Source organism: Eutrigla gurnardus, assembly GCF_963514095.1.
Source record: "Eutrigla gurnardus genome assembly, chromosome: 22".
NCBI classification, from domain to species: domain Eukaryota; kingdom Metazoa; phylum Chordata; class Actinopteri; order Perciformes; family Triglidae; genus Eutrigla; species Eutrigla gurnardus.
Genome location: NC_139933.1, coordinates 4,907,395 through 4,930,795, shown reverse-complemented (window position 1 = coordinate 4,930,795; position 23,401 = coordinate 4,907,395). Strand labels below are relative to the sequence as shown.

Sequence of the window (23,401 nt, the reverse complement as noted above, 5' to 3'; positions counted from 1 at the left end):
AAAATGAATCACGGTGGAAAGACTTTCTGTGAGTGTGTGAGATTCACGAGAGGAGCAAAGGACACGGGGCGAAATATTCCAGCCCTGCTAACCAGGCAACTATGGGGAACATAAAATGAGTCATAGCGAGCTGAGCTGGCTTATTTAGACAATGTGTTTGTGTGCAAAACTGGATTATTCTGGTTGGATTTTGGGAAGAAGGCTCACTCGTTTCTGTTTGTCTCTAGAACTACATCATTTTTTTTTTCTGTCTGTTGTAAATCTTCCACCCATAAAGTAGTGACACACACACACACACACACACAGCAGCTTTCAACACATATTTTCCTGCACGTGTCATAGCAAAATAAGGAACTATGAAACTGAGCTCTTGAATCATTGTAATTACCTGTACTGAGGTAAGCTGTAAAAACAGTTGTTAACATTGTCCTCTCATTCACTTCCAGAGGTCTGTCGCTGGCTTGTATCCAGACGTGTGTGTGTGTGTGTGTGTGTGATGTATATATGTATATATTCAGTTTCTCATCAGATTTCTGAGCTGAACTCAATGTTATTTCTGTATTTAAAACTAAAAATTTGAATCTCTTCAGGTGGAGTCCCCCATCTCTCTCTCTCACACACACACACACACACACACACACAAAGACACCTCACTCGCTCTCTCTCATACATACACACACCATCGCCAGTCAAGCCGTAAAAACTCAACTCAATTAAAGTGCCTCATTTCCTGGAAGCCAGCCTCAGACAGAACACTAGGTATGCAGGGAATGGGTACTCTCTCTCTCTCTCTCTCTGGGTGTGTGTGTGTGTAATATAGAAATGAGGAAACTTACCCCCGCTTAATTTTAGCAGCGCTCATTTACACACACACACACACACACACACACTGAAACCACATAAATCTCTTCCACGTGGACCCTTTCACCTATTTGACCCCTCTCTCTCTCTCTCACACACACACACACACACACTCTCTCTCTCTCTCTCTCTAGAGGACACCATCCTCACTCAGCCCCTCAGGCAGGATGTATAAAACGCGGCCGCATTCCTTTCCAGTTAAGTCCAGCCCAAAGTGAGCTCTCGACACTAACTGCTGTGTCAAAGTGTGTGTGATGGTGTTAACAGAGCCGCGAGCTTCTGGGAATCCCTTTGTTACTGCGTGTACATCTGCAAGACAAAAAAAAAAAAAAAACTCCCCCCCCCCCCCCCTCCTCTTTCTATATGTTCTTCGATGCCTATGGAATTTACCCACAATGCTCCAGCGGAGAGAAAACAAAGAAGTGATGATTGCAGTGATTTTTAACCCTATGATGAATGTGTGCGTTCGCAGCGATGGTGCCGCTCTTTAAAAGCCTGGATAAACACCGCTTTGTTTAACTAGGAAATCCCATTTGTCAGGCAATAATCTGGCGGCGAGGCCGGGCATTGCTGGAATACGGACTGCTTTAACAATACATTACGGTAAGTTAGTGCTTATCCAGTCAATATTGACTCAGTGAAGTAAGAGACAGAGAGGGAGGGAAAAGAGAGAAGGAGGCAAAGAAACAAACAGTGAAGTAACACACAGGGCAAATGCATTGACTTTTGTAAAAATAGTGCTCTTTAATATAAATTATTGAAATATTTTAGAAATATAAATATGTGCAACGTTTTCCTTTTCATTTATTTTTTGTTTTTGTAATGCTTTGTCATTTCAGATATTACAGCTTGTATTTTGCCAGACTAGTGGCCAGCCTTTTTGCGAGAGAGTCTTTATAAAAGACAGAAATGAATTCACATACACGTGTGGTCCACCGGTGCAACACATGTAAAACTTGGGTGTTGATGTGAGAAAATAAGACTTGAGATTTGACACCCCCCCCCCCCCCCCCTCCCACACACATACACATACAAAAGAAAAGAAGAAAAAAAAGTGTATCACTGGTACTATTTCAGCGCTCTTGTCTCAAGTGGCCACATGATATCACAAAATGTTATGCTGTGAAAAGGCTACCACTCCAATATGGATCACAGGTAAGTATGAGCACTGGCCAAAGACAAAAAAACAATGCTGATCAAATAGTTTTCGGTTTTACAAAAGGCGTTCTTTTTTTTCTCTTTTTTTTTTTTGGTTGTTGGAAGAATCACTTTTAAAGGAAGTCTCATGTTCCCTTGACATTCAGACACACAAAGCCAACTCCTGTTTCAGAGGTAACGATGGAGGTTGAGACGGGGGCGAGAAACCTTTCTAGAGTTACAGGGATTAAAAAGAAAGAAAGAAAAGAGTCCAGTTGGTTTCCTCCTTCATCAACGGCAATGTGATAAAAAAAAAAAAAAAAAAGAAAGGAGGGAGAGCGCAGACACACCAAGAACACAAAAAGAAATGGAGTTTGAGATGATAATGTTATCGTAAGAAAACACTGTGAGAATTAAGACTCGGCGAAGAACTTTTTTTTTTCCCCCATGGGGCTTCTTGGCCGACCTAGCTTTATATTTACGGGAGCGGCGTCCTGTTGAGCTCCATCTTTTCCCTTGGGACATCAATCACATCGATGTTTCTGTTTAGCTGTATACCAGTATGTCTCCTCCCTCTTCTCCCCTACCCTAGCCCCCTTCCCGAGTTCTCCGTCCTCTTCAATTTCCCTTTCCTAATCCCATTTCCCGCTGTTCTTTTGACTCCGTTTCAACCCTCCTTCTCACCCCCACCCCCTCCTCTATCTCTTGGATCATCATCTTTTGTCGTCATTCCCCAAGGAGCTTTTACAGTGTCGCTGACAATTTTCCAGCCAGTCTGGGTAAAAATAAGTACTGCTGTTTTGTTTGGTCTTGTGCCAAGGCTTTTGTCTCGGTAACGGGCTTTTGTCTCGGCAACAGCGGCCTGTTTTCTGTCACTGTCAAAGCGCACATGCGACTATGAGGGTTGCAGGGGTACGGGTAATGGAGGAGAACCGAGAAACAAACAGAGATGGAGAAGATGCTTTGTAATGCATTTTTTTCTCTCTCTCTCTCTCGTTCCCACGCTAACTAAATCCTACGTGCTGGACTGTACCTGTGTGTGTGTTTGTGTGTGTGTGGAGCGAGCGAGCATCGACCAGCCCTCTTCCTCTCCCTCTCCCCTCTATGAGGCAACATTTGCGGGAAGCAGCAATGGAAACGTGCGCCACCACAACATACAAACACACACACACACTCAGACAAACAAATACTGTATGTTCTCTACTATGGGCCCCTCGTTTGGACTTTGCCTTTTCTCTGTAACCCCTCCTCCATTCACCCCCCCTCTGAACCGTTCTGATTCTTTCTTTCTGTCCACCGATCCAGAGAGTTGTAAATGTCAGGCTGATGGAGGAGAGGGGAAGGATTTCTTCTTAAGCACATTAAACCCACAGGGATCACTGGCGGTGTATTGATCGCGTCGTCGCTGTCGTCGTTAATATCGACCAATCGGGGTTAGTCTTCTACGAGGCTCCGCTCTGCGTCTGAGTCAGTCATAGGAAACGCCGACCCTCTGGCTTCATTTTTGCCACTCACACTAGTGGTCAGTTTTTGCAAGGCAAGACGGACGAGGTAATGATTGGTTACCTAAAATCGCACTCCGCATCCCAGACCTCTGGAGACTCTAGGTAGATGGTATCCGCCAGCGTTGAAGCAGGTCTGGGTTCGAAATAAAAAGCTGACCTCGCATCGGCATCTGAGGCTATCTCTGGTCAGCATCCGATGGCGCGCATATTCTCGTATGCGCTGAGAACTGGTCTGCGCCCTCTCGCGGGCACCTGGTCCAAGTCGTGGAACCTCTGCCGTTCCTGTCAGTCATATAGGAGCGTCGTACTCCTCCAAGAAGTCTTTAAGCGTGTGCGGGAGCTGCTCTGCTCGCTCCGACCCCCCCAGATTGTTCAGGGTCCTCCTGCACATGTGCTGCAGGGAGGAGAGAGAACTAGAGAGGGGCCGCTGCAGTTCCAAGGGAATCCTCTCTCCGCTGGTGTGGATCAGATATACGCTGCACCCTTTCTTGTCTGCCTCTCTTGAATTACCCCCACATGCCTCTTCTCTGCCACGTCTGGCATCCGGCCCCTTCCCCATGTAGTGCGCTATGAGTTTCAGCACGCAATCAAACTGCGGGGGCTCTTGGGTGTTCTGGGGGTCTGGCTGTAAGAAGAAGCCGCCTCCCTCGCTGTGGATGCGCAGGTTCTTGGTTCCTCGAGCCGTCTGCACAGAGAGGGTGAAGAAGTGGTGGTGGTCTGAGGAGTCGCGGATCAGGAAGGTCCCGGGTGGTTCGGAGCGCAGCAGGGTGCTGGCCTCCCGGCCCCCCACAGCCCCCCAGTAGAACCCACTCTCCTGTAGCTTACGCAACGCACGCATCACCTGAAACGGGTTGAAAAAACAATTATTATTACACATTTTCAGCCAGGATGATTGAACACACAGCTGTTTCTTTAAATACTACAGGTGAGACTGACCTGCTGGTAGTGTTCATGCGAGCTGAAGGGCTTGTAGTGATGCGGGGTAGAGTTTGACCCCTGAACCCTGCCGTCTGGAGGGGCCACGCTGCTCATGGCGAAGGGGATGCGTCCGCTGAACGCTACCATGGCGCCATGGCCCCCTGCCTCTGCTCGCTGGTCGAGAGGCAGGGGGCCCAGAACCAGAGCGCCGAGGTGGACAGGTGGAAAGGGGTTTGGGGAGGAGGGAGAGGAAAGAGGGGGGGAGTGGGGCGAGGGTGGCGGGGTCACACACCGGGTCCAGGGCCCCGGGGCAGAGGAGTCCGATGCATCCAGAGAGGGGCTGGGAGAGAGCACCTAAACACAGCTGGAGACAGGGAGCACAGATGATCTCTCTATATAGACACACAATCAGCAGTCATTCATAAGGCATGGACACAACGTGCCACACAGGAGCTCTCGGTTCAGCCTCATAAAATGCAGTTATGGCGACTCGGGACAAATGCATAAGGCAGGAGCGGGCAGGCAGGTTATATTTAGTTTAAATGAATCCTCGCTTACTCGCGCTGAGCCTGCTGCTGCTGCAACCGTGCAGCCAGACAGCAACTGGATCCTGATTGCTTTCAATTGTCTTCGATCGGGCGTACCGCAACAAGGGATTTCAGAAACGGGGTCACTGTGAAGAGTCCGGCGCGCTTTTCCCCCCCTCCTCCTCTACTTTCCACTAAATAACTCCTTATTCCCTGCTCGGCCGCGACACAGAGGCCCCATTCTCCGGTTTCACTGTGACTAAAAAGGTGTCCCGTCTGCTCCGATCCCCCTGAAGGGGAATTAGAGACGGCCAGTGCGGGACAGAGGGAAGCAGCAGGCCGCCATAACGGCTCAGGACCGCCACAGAGCCTCTGGTGTGGTGCTCGGTCCACTATTCATAATATTGCGAAACAACCCCAAAAAATACACTTCCAACCCCCGCACCGCCAACCCCCCACCCGCCCCCCTTTTTCGGCTGCACTGCACCAAGAAGCCCGAGCAGCTAACAACAACCGCCGTGCTTTAATCTGCCTTACTACCCCGCTCTCCTCCTGTCATTCCCCGTTTTTAAATCATGCAGCGCGACCGGCTTCACGTGTGTCCCCCCCAGTCTTTTAACTTACCTTGCGGATATGCTCAGCCCCGCGCCGCAGCCGCTCGTAGCCACAGGAAAAGATATGCAAACTACCCGAGAGTAGTGCTAAATGAACTATTAACTCAGGCATTAAAATCCAACAGAAAAAGAAGTATCCAAAAAGTGTGTGGGTTTCTGTCCTGAGCGGAGGAATGTGGCGGCGGCGGCGGTGATATCTGCCGGGAGATCGTGTCCGTGTGTGGAGGAAGGTTACTGGAGGTTGTTTCCAGTGAGTAAAGCCGATGTTCGTAAGGCTCCGCCTCCTCCGTTCAGATGTTCTTCCAGTAAACACACGCACGCTCGCTCGCTCGCGCACACGCAGGGAACACGCGCGCGCGCGCGCCTGCTCGCGCTCTTTCTTGGCAGCTTGCCAAGAAATAATCAGCGTGACCTTTGCCGGGCTGTTTCCTGGTACTGGTGGGTTCCCTCCTGCACAAGGTGAATACGTTAAAAGCTCCACATATGGACCAATCCTGAATGATAATGTGCTGCATTGTTATATACAAAGTACCGGTATAACACTACGCTGTTATATTACTATTATTATATATGCTACTATCAACACACTCGTTGTGTTTGTACATATTAATTCACACAAATATTCAAGGGGAATAGTTGAATACCTCAATCTTTAATTTAAGTAAAACAACAATACAGAAATAGTCACAAGTACCACAAAAGTTGAATTCACTTTTGTATCATACATATAAAAAAATACAAATTGGCCTTTATGAGTGTTAAATTAATATAAATGTATTTTTTTTGCTTCATACACACTTTAGTTTAATCTATAACAAAGCATCATATTTAAGGTGAGCATATGATTTGTATGTCAAATAAGCATAATGGAGTGAATAGTCAAATATTTCCCATGACAGGAGGTGTAAAGTTGGGATACTTTCTGCAAATATTTGCTCAGTAAGGTAGCAAATATTTGCTCAGTAATGCAGTCCGTTGTGATGTGCTATATCTTTTGAAGGCTTCCTTTGATTCATCATTGTTTAATTTGAATAGTTGATCCATTTCCTTTAGTCTCTTGTGCGTTTCTCCCACTGAGGATCAACAAATAAAGCCTTACCGTAACATCACGATTCAATATATAACCCATTCATTTTTTACTTTGTTTACAACATGACAGGTGGTTAACATTCGTTTGAGTTATGACAAGCCCCTTTAAAGATAATGTCCCTCAGGCCCTCATGTTGTGTCAAGAAGCAACTGACTTACTGTAAGCGCTCTTGAGCAACAACCGGCTACACTGCTGACCTGAAAAAATCTATTAACGGGAAAAGTCGGGCATTCAAGGATATCAGCAATGTGTACTGAAGCTATACCAATAGTAAAAGTACTCCTTAGGAATGACAAAATATCTCTGAAATATATCAAGTAGAAGTAAGATGATGGAAATTCTCAAGTAAAGTAGCTCTTAATTTGACTTTTTACTCATTTTACTCACAAAGACATCCCTGCACAGTCAGAGGGAGATACCATAAAATTAAACAAAGATATAACGGCTATGTGGCATTTACTCTCTATGAACAGGCATCAATTAAATAACTACAACACTATAATAACTCCATTAATAACAATAATTAATGCTCACCCCATGCTACTAACTACTATAACTAACCTATCAACTGTCATTACAGTGTGATAATGAACATTAACTGGGTGGAGCATTTTCGTTCTCGCATGCTATAAGAGGACGACTGATTCCTGGAAACAAACGTGCCGGTGTGAACATGACATGATCTCTGTCGCATGACTGAAAACCTGTAGGAAGGTCACGCCTTCGATGGGTAATATGGAGGGCAAAGATCAGGACACGTGTTGCCAGAAATGCATTTGAATCAGGGGCTGTTTCAAATGTTTTTCATTATGAAACATCATGGTATCGTCATGCTTCTTTCCCATACAAAAAAATAGTGTCAAGAGATAGTAAGAACACACTTTAAAAACATTTAATAAAAGGATGATAATAAATACTACTAATGAACTAAATTACAATGCAGTTTGCAGGTTGACCACTAGGGGCCATTTAAAAGGCATTTAAAACAAAAACACAAACATATTTAAACAGTTATATATGCTTTATGTTGCATGTAAATACATCCATTAATGCGCCGCCCGGTTCTCATAGGTTTGTTTCCATCACAGCCTACAGGAGGTACGGGGTGTTTGTCAACGCGGGTTGTGTCGATAAAGTTTCTTCAACGTCGCTCTCGCTGCAGCAATGGCAGCTCCCATGTCGTGGAGGAGGCTGGTGCACTCCGTGTGCTCACCGGCCCTCGCCGGGGTTTTCACCCGAATATCCGACCGGCTCTTCCGCGCCCGGGACGGGAGAGGAGGGTAAGGCTCTTCCACGGAGACACGGCGATAAAATAGCGTTTTTTAGTACTTCCGATCCCGACGAGTTATAGATGCTTTGCTAATGTTGTCACTGCTAATGTGTCAAGTATCTGACTTCTCTTTTTGATGGTTTTGTTTTTATTCAAAAGCTTCAGCCACCGACATGTTGACTGTTAAGGGTGAAACTCTTCAGTTTGTTATATATTATATATTAAGCTCATTTCCAGCCGGCAAAGCGCCTCCGAGCTGATGCTAACCTTCAGGAAAAGTGGAGGTTTCCATAACTGAAGGTTGGACGTTTGTACATGATGTTCTTCTTGTTTGTTATGTAACTGTATGTTTTATTTTTATTACCAAAGCTTGAACCTACAGTTTTGGATGAAGTGCTGATATCTACACATAAGCAAAAGTAGTAATAGTATATGGGAAGTACTCTCTCATAAGTAAAAGCCTCACATTTAAAGTTGAACAAAAGCACATGTATTACACAAGTATTAGCATCAAAATACACTAAGTACCAAAAGTGAAAGTATTCAACGTGCAGAATAGATAATTTCAGAATAATATGTATTATTAATTTAGAATTATTGATGTAGTCTTGTATTTATGACTTTAATGGTGCAGATGGTAAAGGTCATTTTTGATATACTTAATATACTGAAGGGTAATTTAATCAATAACAGGATATCACAATATATTAACTGATGTGTATTTTGTAGTAAATAATCCAAATCTGCAAAGTAATTAGTCGCTAAAGTTTTCAAATGAATTTAAACTATTAACGAGTTGGTTTTTGGTCCATCGACTAGTTGACTTTGAATGTTTTTTTTGTTAATGTAGTCCGTATATAAGTAGTAACTGAAGCTGTCGTAATTGTAGTGAAGTAAAAAGGCACAATATTTTAAGTGAAATATAGAGAAGCAGAAATGTAAAAAGCACAACATATAAATACTCAAGTAGATTACAAGTACACAAGTATACTTAAAAGTACAGTACTTGAGTAAATGTGCTTAGTTGCATTTAGTGATGGGACAATATAAGATTATATCGCGGATCAGGATTTAAAAAAAACCCTAACAAATTAGTTAATGCATTGGTAATTGAACTGTGCTATTTGCACACAAAACCACCTGTTGGCTAAAGAGTGTATAACAGGGAGATACATTACAGATGATCTCAATCATGTGATCTACCATATAGGCTTCAGTAGTTTGCTAGGAGGCTAATGGTCCTGTGAGTAAATATATAAAGTGTGTATATCAAGCTTTAGTCAATATTTGTATGATAATCAGGATCATAATATAATAACGGATTGGTGTATATAGGGTTAATAGGATAATGTAGATGCTTTGTTTTTATTCAGGAACAATAAGTTCTCTCTACTTTGACTTTATGACTTTTTGTGTGCTTCCAACCCTTGTCCCGTTTCGACACGACAACGTCGTTGTCAACGAAGCTCCATAAAGACACGTTTATGTTTCCTTTGACGTTGGTGTGCAAGAGAGATCTGACCTTTACCAGCTGGCTAACTGAATCTACACTCAATGAGGGTGTAAATAAATTCAGGACACGAAGAGATTTCCAGTCGGGGGAATTTTTGAATTAGGGAGGAAGACAGACGGACGGCATTGTTTCATATCACATGCTTCAAATCAAGCGGGATGTGGTGCAGTCGCATATTAAAATAAACAGCTCCCTCTTTTCATTGCAGTAACTAGCCAGAGTCTCACATTATTAACTTAACCTCTAATTGCGTTAAATATAAGAAGTTAACTTGATCTCAGTTTCACAAAATTGCTGTTCTTCGAAGTGCGCCACGTCACTCGATTACTCTTTACGCAGATGGTATCTTTCTTCAGGAATAAATTATCCTCTTGAATTTTGTTTGATTGAGGCTTTATTTCAATGTAGTTTTTCATTGTATCTGATTTTTTTTTAAATACTGCTCAGTTCAGCCCTGAAACGAAAAGAACGCATTGTTTCAAAGCACTTTCTTATCTCCTGTCGCACTAATCTTATCTTTTACCACCTACAGAAAATTGTCAAGGCTTTAGGGTCAGCAGAACAGTGGTTTTATGGCTGTTTTGAGTGATATGCGTGTTTATGAACGATAGAATCCCAAACAAGGGGAAATCCCATCTCTGCCTGCTTTTGCCGCAGAAGTTCTAACTCAGCAAAGTTCCTTTGGAAGGAAGGCCCCGAGCTGTGTTTTTTTTGTTTTTATGTGAGTGTAGTTTCCTCTGACTTCTTATAGACGATTTTTTTGTGGGTTAAATTCAAACCAGAACGTAAACGGTGTGTGTGTGTGTGTGTGTGTTCTGGTCGTAACGAATATGAAGGAATTCACTAGACTCCTGACAATCGGCCTCTGAGGTTTACAGTCATGTCTGAGGTTCACACTCCACCCTGTCTTTATTTAATGTGGCTGCACTGTCAGACCAGATTGTGTGGCGATGTGGTGTCGGGGTGAATTTTAGGACACTGAGGCAGAAAACTCAGACACACTGTTCAATCTTGTAACCTGGGTCCTGGAAGATCAAATGCCATAACTAATCGATTGGTCAAGCAACAGAAAATTATTTGCTCCAGTCATTTTATTTTACAATGAAAATTTCATGACAGCAAACTGAATATTTTTGGGTTTGAGACTGTTGGTCGAGCAAAATAAGACATTTGAATATGTCCCCATGAGCTATGGGAAATCATAATAGGCTGTTGCAGCCCTAGTTTGAATGATCCCTAGTTTGAATGATCCCTAGTTTGAATGATCCCTGGTTTGAATGATCCCTAGTTTGAATGCAATTAAAAAAATACCATCTAACATTTGTCAGGTGTCACCAGAGACTGCAGCGCTTCCGGGACATGTCATGTATTTAAATCCTGTTCACTTTGATAAACATCTTGTGTCAGTGTTTCCCTACAATTGTAATAAACACTAATATGCAGCCTCCAAGGTTAGTATTGCGGTGTGTTCAAGTGCTGGCAGAAAGCTCTGACGTCTGGCACTTGGTCCGCTGGCAAAAGACCAAAAAGACGACACCTAGGAAACGATTGTTTTCCACTGATATGTGGAACAACTGACCCAATTAGTCTGGCATCCTCTCCTCAGACAAGACACGCGTCCATAGAGACGCATCTCCTTTTCCACTGACGAAGTCTGACGTTTGTCACGAATGTGTGATTCTGGAAAATGTTTTAATCGAGCCCCACTTTCATCTGGATTTGTATGAAGACTTTAAAAGGGAATAAAATAAACACAGACGTGGTAAAAAAACGTCTGTTTGGGAGGGAGCAAAGCTATTTCATCAAATACACTGACATATTCTCTCGCACCTTTTTAATCTGTCTTCTTGACTTTGTTTTTCTTGGTATCTTAAATCCAAGGACAGAAGTAGAGAGACAATAAAAAGCTGGCAATCAGTGACAAAAGCCAGACAAAGTAGCTGAGGCTGCATGAATGGTTGAAATCAATGCCAATGTGTTAATACAATTTTTCCATCGTGATATGGTTGATTGAAAATTACGTGTAAAACAAACGTGATATGATCGAAAGCTCCGCAGCATCTACTAAATGGACCTTGTGGTGAAACTGTTGTCAACAATGAGAATTCTGTTTAGTGCAGTGAGCTGCTGTTCAGTAATATAAAACAAAAAACTCTTCTCAATCTTAATACAAAGTTGTTTGTTTTTAATTGCAATTTGCTTCACATAACTGATAATGAACCAACACAAAAGCGGTTGTTTCCTCCAGGTCCTCGGTGCTGCTGTTGGCTCCCCTCCTGGCTGAGGCCGACCCGGCTCCCCGACGCGTCTCCAGGCCCACCGGGTCAGCCGGAGCTCAGGGCACAGACAGCCTCTGGGGCCACTTCCGATGGATGGCGGAGCACGTACCCGCCTTCCGGGTACCGGGCACCCACATCCACATCCTCACCTCACCTGACCAGTTCTACCAGACTATAAAGGTGAGTGTTACTGTGGAAACGAACATTTCGTTCCAGCTGCAAAGGAATGATGAGCAAACAAAAACGAGGCCAAAAACTGTCGATGTTAACCTCAAGTGGATGTTCCATATCGTCATGTACTGTCAACGTAACAAATGAAGCAGAGAAAGTGCTTGAGGTATTTGAGGAAGTATTATTCAGCAGACTTGTTTTCTCTGCAACACCTGAGTTGGCAGGGAAGCACCCTGCCGCTGCCAGAAGCTAATTGTTCAGCTCTAAAGGGACTTTTGTATGCAATATAATAATAGAGCAACTAATCCTTGCCACATCTACAAACACAACCAGCCTGAAAACACAACACTTCAGGAAATTGTTTTACAGTTAAAACAGTAATACATATATGTGGCAGTGCACATTTTGCATACTTTGTGAACCATTCAAATCATAGAAAGCAGCAAATGTACAGTTTGAATTAAAACTCTCCACAGTTACAAACTGGATTATGTAGTTTTTATTTATTTACGTAGTCCCACACCTGCTTGTGTGTCACCACGATGGAATAATTTAGTTTCCTCTAACTTCAGCCTATTCAGCCATTTCAGGAACAAAGATGCTGTTGTTCCCTCATACAAGGACATTGTTTGGAGTTTGATTATGTACAAGAAATGGCTGCCTTGATGAAAGAATTGCTCCCACAAGAGTTTGATTTTTGTGATCTTTTTTTTTAACGCCTGATCTATTGTATCCCCGTATACAATGAGGTCTATAAAAACACCAACAGCAAGTTTAATACTCATGTATTTATGGGTGCGATTCTACAAAACATAGACGTGAGTGCAAGGCGTTATCGAGAGCATTATCATGTCTTGGTATCAGATATTCGTAACCAGATTCTTGATGCCTACATTCATTCATTGTTGCGTTTGTTTGTTTCTCTCTCGGTGTCCCTTCAGGCGCGTATCAAGACTGCGAAAAGGCGAGTGGTGATAGCCTCGTTGTATCTGGGAACGGGTCAGCTGGAGCAGGAACTGGTAAGAAAAGTGGTGTTCGTCTTTAGTCTTTGGGCAGGTGAGAAGAATGCCGTCCAAACGCCGGCGTGTGCCAAATAAGTGGTCAGTGATGCCAGAAAATGTGAGTCAGAGTTGTCGTCCAAGAGAACCACAGTGTGGTTTGTTCAGAATGAAAACGTACTCCAGGCCAGTACCAAGGAATGACCCCAAAATGCAAGGGTTGGCATGTGATATTCTGCTGTTCTTCATGCTTGGAAGGGCTAACATAACATTAACCCAGAAGAAACCGCAGTCTGGACTGATGCCGATATTCAGCTGTTTTATTGTGTTTGTTTGTATATTTTTCTAACTGGTTCGAGCAGAAGCAAGGGTGAGCTACAGAAAAAGGCACAAGCAAACATGTTTGTTACAGTTAAAAGCATTTGAATCGACTGCGATTGCTACCAAACCCCCGCAACCTCACAGGATGATGGATTACTAGAAATGTTGAGTCAGTAAGGCACAGTGAGTCCATGTTATTTGTCAAGCTCCGCTTTACTTGTAATTCAACACAATGACCTGAACTCAGCGCATACCAAAAATACCAGTGTGGTCTGTGGTTTAGACTGAAGAACAAAACTGCAGGTGAGTCTGGATCAACTTCTAATGCAAACAGATAGGTGAGTCTGGATCAACTTCTAATGCAAACAGATACCAGCTAAGCCAAAAGGTACTTCGCTGGCAGACTGTGAAACCTGTTCCGTGCGTCTACTTAAGCACAGGCAGACAGAATAATCGGAAATTCTAAAGAAAGGCATGTCTAGTACACGATATGCAAAGTGGAGAGTATGCCTGCTTGAGGCTAGCTGCTCCAGGCCACATTAGCGTAACACATCCAAATCTGACATTGTGCATTGCACAATGTAAGCATCTGGTTTTTACAAAAATATCTCTGGTATTGTGGCATCAATTTTTACGGTTTCCATCATCTGTCATTGTTACAGACTATTCTTTTAAATAAATCTATAAACACAGGATATAAAAACCTTCCTAAACTCCAGTCTATCTGTCCTGCACGTCAACATTTCCTGTCCGGTTGGCAGCTAAAATGCTTCTGCTCGAGATTTATTTCAACAAAATAGAGAACAATCATTTCCCCCTGTATGAGCAGATTGTACATGGCATAATAACATAACGCTGCTTCTTTGCTTTAGAAAGGAAGCTATTGTTTCAGTGTCCCCCCCCCCCCTAGAGCTACAAATCATGATCACGTTTGTCTCCGGAGCCAAGCTGGAAGTGTAGGTGGTGCACACGTCCCCAAAGAGCTCTCTACTGGAAAGAAGAAATGTTTTACTGGTATGCAAACGGGAGCTCTGGAGTGACGTGTAACGAATGCATTTGGGCACCAGATGCACAATTTAGTCAAAAAAGAACAATCAGGTGGGGAACAAATGCCAGCTCGCCACAAATAAAGACACTATGCCTGCTACCAGTGGTGCAGCCATTTCCTCTCAGGGCACAGGGAGTTAGTCATGCTTTTCCCACGCTCAGTAAGCTGATAATAATAGACTGCCAATGTTTAATAAATGCTGTCTGCTGCCAATTGGTCAATAATCATTAATCTGCTCTTGTGTTTTGCGGCTTCATCTTGGAACGTTCCCAAATGCACATGCAGTCGGACAAAGTGTAAAAGACAGAAGGACGCTAAGCTCGAGCCGATCTGCAGAAACTACTCTTAGAAAGAAATGTTAAGGTTTACAGACTGAAGCCAGCTTTAATGTTACATTTGTCAGTCCAATGCACCTTATTTAAAGTGTAAAAACTACCCTACTCCTAGACTTTCATAGAACAAGCATACAACATCACTTCACGCTTTGCTAAACATTGACATGGAGTGAGACATTTTCTGCTTGTGCAATCAGTGGTTTAACACTTGCTTGAAGTCCAAATGTCAGTTTTGACGAGGAAGAAGTATGCATGGAGTAAAATAAACAACATCTCTGCTGCTTTCTCTGTTTCTGTTAAGGTGAACTGCATGGAGGAAGCTCTACAACGCTCGCAGGAGAACACTGATGACCCTGAACTTAAAGTCTCCATATTGCTGGACTACACTCGCGGCTCACGAGGTCGGTGTCGTTTTTCTCGAGATCTCTCGCCGTTGCTGGTTAGCTCATCGTCCTGACGTGGTCATGTGTTACGCTCAGGGCAGACCAACTCGAGGACCATGCTGCTGCCGCTGTTGCAGCGCTTCGTCTCCCAGATGAGGGTTTCCCTGTACCACACTCCAGACTTGAGGGGGCTGCTGCGGCTGCTGGTACCTCAGCGCTTCAACGAGACCATCGGAGTCCAGCACATCAAAGTCTACCTGTTTGACGACAGCTTTATCATCAGCGGGTATGTTGATTCCCTGTTGATTCCCTAAGAGCAACCCCGACGTTCGTGCACAGTTTGTTGTAGCGTAGTGATCTATTGCTCATGTGTGGAAGGCATCTACTACTCGTCACAGCTGTCCATACATGCCTCGGATTAACGACAGCGAAAACCTAACGCACTGATGATAGTGTCACATTGGCTGTACAGACACCTTCTTAAGGCCACAAATAATCCATAATGCAACATCCTCCTTCTGTAGGAGGCACCGTTACACTGATAGTGTTACAGTCTCTGTTCAAAAAATAAAATCTGATGTTGTGAAAAGAGAGCAAACGTTTCGCGTTAGCTGTTGAACACTGCTCCATTGCTTTTTGTTCCATTAAAAGAGTCAGCATCTGAGGCTAACAGAGTCGAGTATTTACCTCTATTTAGACCGGGAAAATGGAACTTATCGGAACCCATTCAGAAAAACGTTCCAACTACCAAACAGATGCGCTTTTTCCTCTTTACTTCCTCCTGCCTAAACAGCCACGTGATCTCCCTGGTCTCTCTCCCTCTCTCTCCCTCCTCGTTTCTCAGGGCCAACCTGAGCGACTCGTACTTCACCAACAGACAGGACCGCTACGTGCTGCTGGAGAACTGCAGCGAAGTCGCCGACTTCTTCTCCGACCTGGTGGAAGCCGTGGGAGACGTTTCCCTTCAGCTGCAGCCCGACGACTCGGTCACTATGCTGGACGGCATGGTGCACCCGTATAAAGGTAGAAACCAAACACGTACGCGCGTGTGTGTGTGTGTGTGTGTGTGCGCACGCATGTTTACCCAGCAACATGTTTTGACACCCTTCATACTCAGTTAAGGTGGCAGCAGCCCAGTTATCAGCAAGATGAACCGATGGATTTCGCTAATGGAGCTTGAAAGCTTAGACAAGCGAATAGATGGTTGTGTGTATGTGTGTCTGTGTGTGTGCGTGCATGTGTACAGTAAGAAAGATGGAGAGAGTTCTTGCGGTTGGCCAGCCATGCAGCCGGATGTGAAATTGTCAGGATTTTCTACACACAGACACACACACAAACACACACACACACACACACACACACATATATTGGTACAGTGTGCCTGTAACTGGAGTGCAGACTGCCAGGATGTTAGTTTGAGGGATGAATGACATCATGTCTGCAGGACTGGGCTGTCGTGGTAACGAACACCAGGAATAGAGTTGTGATGTCACAGTGTTGCTGGAAGACGATACGAAGTAGGCACACACACACACACACACACACACACACACACACACACACACACACACACACACACACACACACACACACACACACACACACACACACACACACACACACACACACACACACACACACACACATTCATTCCCATCAACATCCTCCTCTCTACTTCATGCTCGTAAGCGGCTGTAAATTCTCTCAAACTCACGGCCGAGATCACTGTGACCAGATCTGACCCGCCTCCCACTTACTGTAGCTTTGTGTACGCTCACGTTTGCAATCTCCATGGTAACCAGGCAACAGGCAGGACTTCTCAGCGGTGGCGCGGCGGCGGATCATGGAGGTGGTGAACACAGCCAACGTGAGGCAGCAGCTGTTGAACGCGTCGGAGGACTCTGAGGGTGAAGGGATGAGCGAGGGGGAGGAGGACACCTGGGTGTTCCCACTGATCCAGATGAAACCTCTGGGAATCCAGGTGGACGAACAGGTCACACAGGTGAGTCTTCACAGCTGACCGTGTAGTTAAAAGATATTTAAAGCTAATATATAAACTTTTAGCATGCTGTGTCCTTTAGGACTTCTGTGTTTTTACCCTGATACTCCTAAAACGAATTAGAATGGATGTTCTTTGGAGTCGATGTTTTGAACGTGTGACTAAAAGAAAGGGGTACATGACTAATGACCATGTGACTAATAACCCATGAATAAATATTTTAAAATGCATTCTGGGTTTATTAGTCACATATTCTGGGAATGAACACAAAGTGTTCTGTGACTTGTTGCAGCAAGTTTTATCTATTACATCACATTGTTCGCCTTTGGTTGCTTTGACTTAACCTCTTGTACAAGATAACTTTTTAGTAGTTCACATATAAAACTTGTCACTTTTTGTACATATTTTCACTGAAATATATCCACCTTTCTTGAGACAGATTTTCACCTAGATTTTGTCCTCCTGCAACCGAAAGTTCTTGTTCCCTCGGGAAGAAGAAGCTGACCCCGATAAACAAGGTTTTCTTGCAGAAAAATATTTTTTTCGCAAAGAAAATAAATTCTGTTTTTAATGATAAATAACACCAAGAAATTCTCTTACAGACCTAAATTTACAAAAAAAAATTCACTCGTGATTTAAACTGGGACAACCAGTGATATTTAATGACAAGTTCAACCAGAAAACCAGCCAAACTCCAGTCAAGAAGTCATTTTGGTCATGCTGTAATTAATTGAGATATAATATTAACATATGACCAAAGGAAATTATAACAAGCAGCATGTAATTATAATGTTACATTTATGAAGATAAATGTGCAAATAAGATAGATTTGAGCTCTATAATGAGCCTTATGCAAACAGCGGTAATAAAACACTAATAACCGGCTCTTTAATTACCTAGCAACCAGTTTTATTTTTCACAATGTCAGGAAATACAGACACGTCGTTCTTCACTTTTTGTCTGTTTTTAAACCTCCAGCGCCTGATGACATACGCCGGGCCGGACTCCACTGTGTTTCTAACATCGGGTTACTTCAACCTGACCCAGGCGTACATGCGGCTGGTGCTCGGGGCCGGAGCCAGCTACCGCATCCTCACCGCCTCTCCCGAGGTCAACGGCTTCTTTGGAGCCAAGGGCGTCGCCGGAGCCATCCCGGCAGCTTACACGCACATCGCCAGACAGTTTTACAACCAGACGTGCCGGTTGGGCCAGCAGGAGAGAGTACACCTGCACGAGTACCACAGGTCACAGTGGACCTTCCACGCCAAAGGTGGGATGAAACAAAAGCACGCATTCCTGTCTGTATCCCACTAGGGCTGCAGCTAATGGTCATATTCATCACTCACGTTACGTTTTTCCAATTTATTTAATCTCCTCGCAGTTTCCCAGAATCCAAGGTGACATCTTCAAATTGCTTGTTTTGTCAGACTAACAGTCTCTACATTGTTCTTTATTGGTGAGGCCTCTTAGTTGTCACTCCACCAATAGGAAATCATGTCCAAAAACGTAGTTATTGTGGTTTACATTTCTTATGCAAAAAACGCAGATAATTGCAATTTCTGTTCTACTTTAACTTGATCATTCGAGTATTTACTGACTTTTTTTAAGCACTAACTCTCAGGTCAATGTGGCTTACAAGAGATTACAACCTAAAGTCTCACATTCAGCCTGCACCCGAAATGATTAGGAACAACTCCTGCATGGGCTCGATATTTAAGGAAATATCTGTACCGCCATTTCCCTATATCAAGACCTTGTAACAGTTCAGGGAAAATGTGGTATGGCTGTGCTGGGAATGAAAGTAATGTTGCAGCGACAAGTACGAAAAGGGGTAACGTCCATCTGACGGAAGACTCTTTGACGTGGAGCGAGCGAACCAATCAGAAAAGAATACACGAGTTGTTCACGACTTCGCCTCGCCCCATCCCATTCTTCATCTTCTTCTGTTGAGTTTTATGGCATCCGCAAGTGCTGCTTTACCGCCATCTGCTAGACTGTCCCTTACCCCGGCGATTTTTGACAACTATGACGTGTAAACTCCCCAACAAGAGCGATGCCAGTAATTTACCGGCAACTATGTGTGAACTCAAGCCATGGCTCAGCATCCAGACTCATTTTGTTTGGCTCGGTGAAAATAATAAAACACATTACTCTCCCCGCTCTGCTGTTCTTCTTGTGGTCGTGGCGGTATGTAGCGTGAGAGAAGATGGCTTGTACAGTCATCCTGTCGTAGCCTCGGGACAAGGATGTACACTCACTCTCTCGTGCTTTGGGGTTTTGGATCGACGCTGGGGATTTCTGCATGTGCTTCCTTTTAGTTGTGGTTTGTTGCGCCGACAGAAGTCCCTGCTGGAAAAGTCTCTCTGAAGAATTACCTCCTTGCTAGCTCACTCCACTTTTCCTCTCCTTACAGGTCTGTGGTATTACCTCCAGGGGCAGGATCGGCCTTGTCTCACTCTAATTGGCTCCCCTAATTTCGGTTACCGCTCGGTTCACCGTGACCTGGAGGCCCAAATCGCCATAGTAACGGAGAATAAGGAGCTGCAGAGCCAGCTGCAGGAGGTGGGTTAACCACAGCCAGGGATGATGATGAGGATGATGATGATGAATGACTGTGGAACTCTTTACTGAATACACACCTGTGTGTTAAACTGTGTGCCTCTCAGGAGCAGGAGATGTTGTACCAGCGGTCCACGGAGGTGGTCGGCTCTACGTTTGAGCGGCCGGACCGCCACGTCAAGCTGTGGGTGAAACTAGTCACGCCGCTCATCAAGAACTTCTTCTGAGGCGCCACCAGGTGGTCACACACAGACAAGTACGCACTCGCCTTAAATTTACTCATGCATGTTTATTCTGTTAAAGGATGGTTTCGGTTTCCATACTTGTTACAACCTACCGAGAATAATCATCCAAGTCTTTTGGAGTTTAGAGTCTTTCAGCTCTTCTTATTTAAATTTTTTTATTATAGCCTCAACATCTACCATTTTAATTCAGATACAGCTTCTTCTTTTTTTTTTAAACGAAAAGCCCTAAAAACAAATTGTACACTACCTGCTCAGCACTAAACAGCAGATGGACACATTTAGCATCTGGCTGGTTAATGTGGCTAAAGAGCGAGATATTTAGGAGTTGGTGGAGACCAAAAACAGATCTTAAAAGCAAGTTCTTATTTTTATTTTTTTATTATAGCCTCAACATCTACCATTTTAATTCAGATACAGCTTTTTTTCTTTTTTTTTTACATGAAATGCCCTAAAAACAGAGAGGCAGATCTTAAAACCAAATTGTTATTACCGATATTCATTAGGTGGACATAAGCTCACATTTCAAATCAAGTAAAATAACAATTATAAGTTAACAATATGTTGTTGTTTAAACAAACCTGGTTAGTCAAACATTAAAAATTATCATCTAAACTGTTTACAGCACATTAACATTTCACTTTGGTTTTAACCACACAAAGTGGTTTGGATAATCTGGTTTAACTGTGTAATTTTTTTTTGTAGTAAATGTGCCGTGTCATCATGAACATGCAATGTTATTGTAGAAGCTGGTTAACCAGATTTCAACTTCCAAGCTTCCAAAGTAAAAAAGTAACTAGACGTTGTATAAATACTCAGAGTAAAGTAGATGTAAAAAGTAGTAGAAAAATGGAAGTACAATTTTGAGGTACTTTCATACTACTGATAAGAGAAGAGAGAAAAGATGGAAAGGGCTGGGTCCACCACACACTTCTAGTGGGTCATAAGTTTTAAGGGAATTGTTGGAAATTATTCCTTCTTTTTTTATTCAGATTTTGTCAATTTAATTTTGCCTAGTAGACAAAATACAGCCACACTGTACTGTACTGTACTGTACACACACACTCTCTCTAAAGCAGGCTGTGGCTTCTTAGAAATGCCTCCAGTCTTTGTGGTGAATCCCAAAATCGCCGGTCCTGTCCGCGTCTTCCCAGCAGCCCAAATCACCAAAGTGAGAGCGGGGACAGCGCGTCTGCTGATTCACTCTAGTCAAGAAGTGAGTCAGTGCCGTGTTATGGCGATGATCTGACAGTGTGGTCTGTGTTACCGTGAGTCCTGTCAGGACTTGGCGAGGTGAAGTCAGAGGGTTCATAGACCCTGAAATGGAGTCAACATTTTTAAGGGATGGGTTTGGGGGTTTTTTTTGTGTGAAAATAGGTTTTTAAGCTGCAGGGCGGGCGCGGAAAGATGCATAAACATCAACTACTCATTTGGAAAAATGAAGATATGTTGATTTCATGAACTCAAATTCCAGCTTCAAGGAAACCTGTCAAGATCACAGTATACGATTTTTTTGTTTGTGGGTTTCTCAGAACAGGAAGTGTCATAGGCTGGATAGACGGTAAATGGGTGGCGTCTCAACGCTACCTGACACAAGAGAAGAAAAAAAAAAAAAGCTCAAGTAATCTGCTGCCAGAGGCAAGCGGTCGCGGATAGACCGTCTTTCAGAATTCCTCTCAGGCACTGACGTGAGACGAAGCACATTCAGGCCTATTGTTGTAAAATGATGAAAGGACTTGTGGAAGTCCTTGTTTTACTGGCACGATGATGCAAACAGAATCGTGATGAGTTCACCGTGGCCTCAGGCTAAAAGTCATGTTGCATGTACACAAACATATTTTGGTTTACAAGAGAAAAGGCTCTTTCATGTCGGATAATCCAAAGACGCTGAGCTGCAAATAAAAACAGCTGTGACATTTGATCATAAATCTTATAGATCTTAAAGAAACAACTTAATATGTAGAAAGACGGTGGGGTTTCGTTTAAGGTTGATTGGATTTATAATCCCACATGACACCAGAATATATCTGTAAATGGTGGCCCCGAGAGATCAACACACTGCAAATTAAGAAAACTAGTTCTAGTCTGTAATGCAATTTCAGGCTATAAACAAAATCAACATTTTTCGGTGGAGGGGTTCCTGACAGAGGAAAAAACAACACTGTGCTCCAACAATAGGTTTCCCAGTTAAAAGGATAGATAACAACAGTCATTGTCGGCAGCGCAGGCTGTCTATTGTTAGAAGCTGGTGACAACTGGGTGGAGGGTCTCCAAACAGGTTGAGCAGGGTTAAAAGAGAGCCTATGTCCACAGTCCTGTTGAGTCCTCGTTGTGATAGAGCTGCCTGCCCTCTAGTGGTGAGACTGTGATTCCCCACTGTGGTTTCACACATTGAACTAACCTCTTGAGGCCCATCAACAGTTAAATTTGTCTGTTGGTTACGACTAGGGCTTGTTTTTTACTGCTTAAAGTGACATTTTATGCATGTTATGTTCCTTCAGCCTTCATATGACGCCCGTCCTGATAACCGCAAAAAACCAACCTCATCACTCATAGTCACATCATTGATGAAGATGCGGAAAAGTGTTTAACGTGTTTCTTTGTTTGTGTTTTGAGCAGGAGGCTGCGATTTTCTTCGGCCTTGAGGTTGAAGGTCCAGTTGGACAGATGGGACACTCGAGTATCAAGGGCATGCTGGGAGTCTTCAGACTCATCTCGGCTATAACCCTCAAGAGAGTCCCAGGAAGTGACTCTCTCTCACACAGGAGAGGATGTACGTGGTGCATTCAGAGGGTGGGGTAAATCTTTTTTTTTTTTTTAAGTTTAAATTCCAGATCCTGTGGTTTACCTGCACTACTGTTACTCCGTGAGATTGTTTGTTCGAACACTGATGTCATCACACTATGGAGTTGTTTTTTTTGTATTACTAACTACAAGCATTTCAAAAAACTACTACTACTGCACATACATCTCTACAAGTACATGCTGCATGTATAAGATAGTAATAGAGATTTCACGTGTGAATGTCCCTGATTTAAGGGAGACTGGTAAAGAGCCGGTGTGGTGAAGATTTACAATCCTTTGAGAAGCCTTAACAGTTTTCAAAAGGGAATTTACTGCAGTAATTAAAGCGAACTGTACAGTGTCTGTGTTATTGTCTTTATATATTAAAATACGATGTGGTGAGTTTTTAAAATTACTTCCAAACGTGTGATCCTTTTTATATGGTGCCAAGACAACACTTGATTTTAAAGGTGACAAATTACACCAAAAGGTGGAAGCAGGCACAAAACCCGGCAAACGTTCTGAAACCAAACGTAGATGCTAGTTCAGCCGTAGCAATACAACAAACAGCTAATTCCTTAAGCAAAATGCAAACATGCCTTACAAATAATCATATCATTACACACACTTTGTGCACTTCTTCAGCGGAATATGGAGGCAACAGGATGGGTTGCAAAACACATGTCAGCCACCCCCTCCTACCACACAAAACCAACAAAACTTCATGTAAAAGATGCACAGCATGACGGAGCACACACACAGCCAATCACCATTAGCAACTTACACCTCAGAAAACAGCACAAACCAGCAATATTGTTCATAAATAATATCATTAGATCAACAAAGC

At 43.5% G+C, this 23,401-nt stretch overlaps 2 protein-coding genes across 2 annotated transcripts; one reads left to right on the top strand and one right to left on the bottom strand.

The window, feature by feature from the left end:
* Positions 1-1,570: 1,570 nt before the first annotated feature.
* socs3b (suppressor of cytokine signaling 3b) lies at positions 1,571-5,795 on the bottom strand. Its single transcript, XM_084039433.1, has 3 exons — positions 5,573-5,795; positions 4,440-4,785; positions 1,571-4,344 (listed from the first exon to the last, which is right to left on the bottom strand). The coding sequence occupies exons 2-3, from the start codon at positions 4,566-4,568 to the stop codon at positions 3,793-3,795; spliced, it is 681 nt and encodes a 226-aa protein (XP_083895559.1). The 5' UTR covers positions 4,569-4,785; positions 5,573-5,795; the 3' UTR covers positions 1,571-3,792.
* A 2,005-nt stretch (positions 5,796-7,800) lies between these two features.
* pgs1 (phosphatidylglycerophosphate synthase 1) lies at positions 7,801-22,959 on the top strand. Its single transcript, XM_084002222.1, has 11 exons — positions 7,801-7,932; positions 11,684-11,894; positions 12,827-12,904; positions 14,889-14,988; positions 15,067-15,256; positions 15,815-15,993; positions 16,773-16,972; positions 17,948-18,239; positions 19,383-19,531; positions 19,636-19,784; positions 22,390-22,959. The coding sequence occupies exons 1-10, from the start codon at positions 7,817-7,819 to the stop codon at positions 19,753-19,755; spliced, it is 1,635 nt and encodes a 544-aa protein (XP_083858348.1). The 5' UTR covers positions 7,801-7,816; the 3' UTR covers positions 19,756-19,784; positions 22,390-22,959.
* Positions 22,960-23,401: the final 442 nt, after the last annotated feature.

What these genes read in the sequence shown, in the direction of transcription:
- socs3b (XM_084039433.1), bottom strand. Translation starts at nt 4,568, where the DNA reads ATGGTAGCGTTCAGCGGACGCATCCCCTTCGCCATGAGCAGCGTGGCC. An exon ending in CGCATGAACACTACCAGCAG is followed by an intron (nt 4,345 to 4,439) that starts GTCAGTCTCACC and finishes AACCCGTTTCAG; the next exon opens with GTGATGCGTGCGTTGCGTAA.
- pgs1 (XM_084002222.1), top strand. Translation starts at nt 7,817, where the DNA reads ATGGCAGCTCCCATGTCGTGGAGGAGGCTGGTGCACTCCGTGTGCTCA. An exon ending in GCCCGGGACGGGAGAGGAGG is followed by an intron (nt 7,933 to 11,683) that starts GTAAGGCTCTTC and finishes TGTTTCCTCCAG; the next exon opens with GTCCTCGGTGCTGCTGTTGG. An exon ending in TGGACGAACAGGTCACACAG is followed by an intron (nt 16,973 to 17,947) that starts GTGAGTCTTCAC and finishes TTAAACCTCCAG; the next exon opens with CGCCTGATGACATACGCCGG.